This window comes from Myotis davidii, unplaced genomic scaffold (genome assembly GCF_000327345.1).
Source record: "Myotis davidii unplaced genomic scaffold, ASM32734v1 scaffold86, whole genome shotgun sequence".
In the NCBI taxonomy this organism is placed as follows: Eukaryota; Metazoa; Chordata; class Mammalia; order Chiroptera; family Vespertilionidae; genus Myotis; species Myotis davidii.
This window is the reverse complement of record NW_006298058.1, coordinates 1,758,717-1,764,113: the sequence shown is the minus strand read 5'-3', so window position 1 is coordinate 1,764,113 and position 5,397 is coordinate 1,758,717. Positions and strand designations below refer to the sequence as shown.

Sequence of the window (5,397 nt, the reverse complement as noted above, 5' to 3'; positions counted from 1 at the left end):
GCCGCCCAGCGTCGGGCACGTGACTCTCATCAGGCTCCACCTACGAGCCAACTCCGGCCCCGCCCCTACCTGGTCGGCTCTCCACGTGGGTCGTGCGTCAGCGTCTCCTCGGACGCTAGCCCCGCCCCTGCCGGAATTGGGACCTGCGCACAAGAGCCTTATTGTGTGACCAGCGCGCTCGCTGGGGTTTTGTGTCTGAATATTTCTCCACAAATACAGAGACAGAAAAAAGCAACATTTTTATGGGGACGCCGTTTTTCACCCCATTACTCCCAAAGGCACATATAAACGGTGGTTTCCACATTGAGCTTTCCAGTTAGAAGAATTGAGCTGCGGTGACGGGAGAGAGGAAGCATGGTTTGCAGTGGGGCCGCCCACTTCCCCGTTGCCTAGTAACTGTTTCCATGGCAAGCGCGCGGTCTAGACGCTCAGCAACCCCAAGAGGAATAGCCAGCGTATCCTCTTCCCAAGAGAGGACGGCAAAAAGGGGTCAAAGGGGAACTGTGTGAAAGAGAGAAACCTTAGTTCCTTGAGAAGGCAAGAGAGTAGGAAAGGAAAGGGGATGCAGTGAAGAAAGGGACAGAGATACTGGTATTTTCATTAAAAAAAAAAAGTAGTTTTGAGGAGCCGTTTGGTGGCCATGGATCCAAGACGCCCTTCTGAGAGCATTTACAACCTCATACCCAGTGACTGGAAGGAGCCTCCCCAGCCTCCTAGGTATGTGGGCAATACAAGATTATCGCTTGAAACAAGAATGCAGAATAATTCTTCTATTTCAGGATTAATCAAAGCATCATATGACTTTCAAAAAGAAATAAAAAATACTTTTGTCTCAATGAAGTAACCTTGAATGATAACTTCTTTTAAAAAAGGTTGCAAAATCTAGCTACTCAGTATCTCAAAATTCAGAGAGGGCGATCCAGTGCCATTTTATGGTAGTCTCCTGTAATAGGGCATGTGACTTTTATAATTTATCTGATTGTTCACACATGATATGTGGTATATACTAGTGTGAAATTTCTTGTTGAAAAAATCACAATTTTATTATCCTGTGTTAGGATATTTCATATTTGGTTTCAGGAGTTCCTTGTTTTATTTCTGACTGCTCTTTTTCTAAGGGTGTAGTACTTATTCCCCCCCCCCCCCAAGATTATTGTCAAATATAAATTTGTTTCTGAGCCTCAATGTTTTGATTGATGCAACAAAATAGACAGACTGGATAGTTTCTAAGGTCTTTTACGGGTCTTATAGATGGAAGGAAGAGTGGATGGAGAACCAAAAATATGTAACTCAGTTAAAAATTTTACATAGGTGATAGGACCTCTTAAATTCCCCAGTTTCAAAAAGGTCATCACAAACTAAACATCCATTTACACTCCTGTGTAGGGACTTAGAACTTATTTAAATCTATGGGGAGAAAAGAAGTAGGTAATAGAGAAAAATCTCATTTCTCCTAGTACTTGGCTGTCTTTTACCTTTCTCCTTTTCCTGATTTAAGTGAAAACCACATTGAAAGAGTGCTGGGCTAGGAGAAAAAACAATCAGGGGCTTCAACTAATTAGTTTTGGGATCATGAATAAATTTTCATTTGTTATCTGTAAAAGAAATGAGTCTTTATGGCCCCTTTCAGTCTAATGGTCAATTATTTTTACTAATATTTACATCTTCAATAAGAAGTTCCATTTTTTAATTTTTATATTTTTGTTATTCCTCACCCAAGGAGATTTTTTCCATTTATTTTTTAGAAAGAGTGGAAGGGAGGGTAGGAAGGAGGGAGAGAGGGAGGGAGGGAGGGCTTTGGTCCCAGGGCCTATGCTCTAACCACTGAGCATGCTGGCAGGGCTCCACTGATTTTTAAAGAGGGAGGGAGGGAGGGAGGGAGGGAGAAGAGAGGAGAGAGAAACATCCATGTGAGAACCATACATCACCTCCCTAACGTGCCATGACCTGGGCTGGGGATTGAACTGGAAACCCTTTGGTGCACCTACGAGACTCTAATCATTGAGCAACACCAGCCTGAGTTTCTTTGTTTTAACCAGAGCAGTACCTACGTTGACTTCCATTAGTTTTTCAAAATCTAGTAGAAATTGGAAAGGGGAATATAAAGTAAGAAGGTATGATACTGGTGCACAGTTTGGTAAATGGACTTTTGGTCCAAAATTCCTATATATTGTACAAGATAAAGCTCCTCCTCTCTCTAACCCACTGGTGGGTTGTGTTTTCTATAGAGGACTGCATTTGAATGGTAAGATACTGTATTAGACAGGTGTTCTGTCCTTTGGTAAATTTAAAAGCTTTACTATGCATCTAGGTGATTTTTTCAAGAAATTTTATAGGAACAATCATTCTTCATTTGGCAAGCATTAACTGAGCCCCTATTAGGTGTATAATATTGCCCTTAGGGAGTGTTGCAGTGACAGCACAAACATTTTGGTTTGCTCTGAAGGAGTGTGTAGGAAAAAGGAACTCATGGTGAAGGGACTAGAAGGCATCTAAATGTGATGCCACACAATTTCTCTGTTAATTCAGCCTACACTGTCAGCAACAACGATGAGGAGTTTTTAATTTGACGGCATGCAAAAAAACCGCTAATTCATTAAAAAAAAAAAACAGAGCATAATTAATCACACTTTTTTCTCACCACACTAACAAAAACTTGTCTGAATCTCTTTATTGCTAGTAAAATTACATAATCATAAGAAATGTATGAAGCTATAAGGCTTATCTGTATTACTGAGTTATAAATCCAGCTTCAAGAAAACTCTCGGTGGCTCTTGCAAGACTGGCAAGGTGATTGTCCAGCTTTCATAAAGAGTTGGATTCCTGGGAGAAATCAAAAATTGACTGTACTGTGCTCTCCCATACATCAGAGTTTAGTTTCCTTAGCAAACAAAAATATAAACATTAAAGTATTGATATACTAAATGAAATAAATGTTACCAAATAGATATATGTAACCCAAAGTGGGGTGAAGGGCAACCTTTTGCAGTGGAACTATAAGCTGGGACTAAAAATATAAAAATGTTAAAGTCAGCCCTGACTGGTGTTACTCAATGGTTAGAGCATTGGCCCTGAGCACTGAAGAGTCTCAGGTTCGGATTCTCAGGTAAAGGCATGACTGTGTTTCAGGTTTCAGCAACCAATCAATGTGTCTCTCCCACATTGACGTTTTTCTCTCTCTGTCCTCTCTCTGTTTCTCTCTCTCCCTCTATTTCTCTCTTTCTTTCTCCACTCCTTCTACCCCTCCCTATCTCCCTTCCACCCTCTCTAAAGAAAATCAATGGAAAATATCCTTGGGTGATGATTAACAAAAAACAACAACACATGTTAAAGTCAATGAGAAACCATTAATCAGTTTTCAAAACCTCAGTTGCTGCCCTCACTAGTTTGGCTCAGTGGATAGAGCGTCGGCCTGTGGACTGAAGGGTCCCAGGTTCAATTCCAGTCAAGGCCATGTACCTTGGTTGTGGGCACATCCCCAGTAGGGTGTGTGCAGGAGACAGCTGATCAATGTTTCAAACTATCCCTCTCCCTTCCTCTCTGTTAAAAATCAATAAAATATATATATTTTTAAAAACTTCAGTTGCTCATGATGTATGAGATGGTTTCTAAGATCATCACCAAATGTGTGACCCTTCTATTGATAACTCGTTACTTAATATCTTAATCATTCTCTCCTCCCCTTTTGTTGAAAATAATATTCCAGTATGGCCTGAATGTTGACTTGTGATCTGCTTTCCTTGATGCACAATACTTTTATTTATGCATCCATTAGCATTATGGCAGTCACGTCCTATCATTGTTTCACATTGAAATTCCCACATGAATTATGACTAAGTTTAGTCTCTCCCATCCTATACTTGTGTAGCTGGTTCTTTTTTATCTAAACTTATCATTAATCTATGGAGATAGTTTTGAATTTTGAATCTTTCATACACTCTCTTAACCATCCCTCCCAGCTTTGTGACATTTGCAGATCCAACGTCTTTTATATCTCCATCCATCATTGAATAGGGCTAGTACCTTGCACTTTAATAGGCCACTAGATATTTCTTTCTAGACTGACAGCAATAAATGTTTTTGAGGATTCAGTCAATCATCCAAATGCATTCATTAATCAGTTCATATTTCTCTACCTTATCAGTAAGGATTTAATAAGGGGCTTTACTAACATCAAGGTGTATATTATGTCTAAAATATTTTCCTGATTTTTGAGTCTTATATTTCTTAAAAATGATCTTCATACCCTAGCTGGTTTTGCTCAGTGAATAGAGCATTGGACTGTGAACTGAAAAGTCCTAGATTTGATTCCGGTCAAGGGCACATGCTTGGGCTGTGGCTCAATCCCCAGTATGAGGCATGCAGGAGGCAGCCGATCAATGATACTATCTCATCATTGATATTTCTGTCTCTCTCTCCCTCTCCCTTCCGCTCTGAAATCAATAAAAATATATTAAATAAATAAATAATAAGCATAAAAATCACATTGAGAAAGTTGCTTTCCTATTTCAAAAAACAAAAGATCTTCATTTCAGTGACCTGAAACTCCAAGTGGCTCATGCTGTCATTGCTACTCTACGAATTTTTAAAAGCTCTTTGAAATTGACATCAGGCTCGGCAGTATGGAGTTTCTGTATACATGGATTTTGAAAATGAAATATTTAATGTCATAAGCACCCAGTAGTTGTTTCCTTTTTTATGTCTTTATGGTTTTCATTGGGATAATTCTGACATGTAGTCAGAATTTCATTTTTGGAGCTTTGCATTTTTCTTGGACTACCTTCCATTTTATTCCATTTTAATGCGGTTATACTGTATTTTCTGAAGGTTTGTAACATCTTTTGTTTAAAGTCCAGTTATGTATCTGAGTTTGCTAGGCAATCTTGACTGTTATGAAATTTTAGATGACATAGTTACTTTCTTCTGAGGTCCTTACCTTCTTTGCTGACTAAGTATAGCCAGTAATTGTGGAAAACAATAGTTCTTTTAAATGAATTTATATTCACAGAAAATTTAGAATATCCAAATGTTTTTGTTTTAGCATAATGAAATTTTATGCTAAAATTCCCATTCTGTAATATATGGTCTTGGGCAGTTTCTTAATTAGTGCTGGAAGTCAATATTCAGGTTTCTCATCTGGCTATCTCTCTCTGCAGACTTACACAATAATAATACTTCTCTTCATCTCTTGTGTGTTTTTACCCAAGTGCACTTCTCATGCTTATATATATATTCATTCATGACCACCTGCTGGCTTAGGCCCACTCCATGGGAAATTGGGCCTAAGCTGGCAGATATCCCTCTGGCAGCCCAGGAACACTCGGGGGATATCCACTTGCCAGCGGGGAACAGGCCTAAGCTGCAGTCGGACATCCTTATCGCTGCTGAAGCAGCGGA

The 5,397-nt window shown here is 39.4% G+C and overlaps 1 protein-coding gene across 1 annotated transcript in view; it reads left to right on the top strand.

Moving 5' to 3' along the window:
- Nucleotides 1–277: 277 nt before the first annotated feature.
- ENKUR (enkurin, TRPC channel interacting protein) overlaps nt 278–5,397 on the top strand; it is a 28,658-nt gene continuing 23,538 nt past the window's right edge. Inside the window, exon 1 of the mRNA XM_006773820.2 lies at nt 278–717. Within this exon, the coding sequence (XP_006773883.1) occupies nt 641–717 (77 nt within the window). The 5' untranslated portion in view covers nt 278–640. The remainder of the gene's footprint in view (nt 718–5,397) is intronic.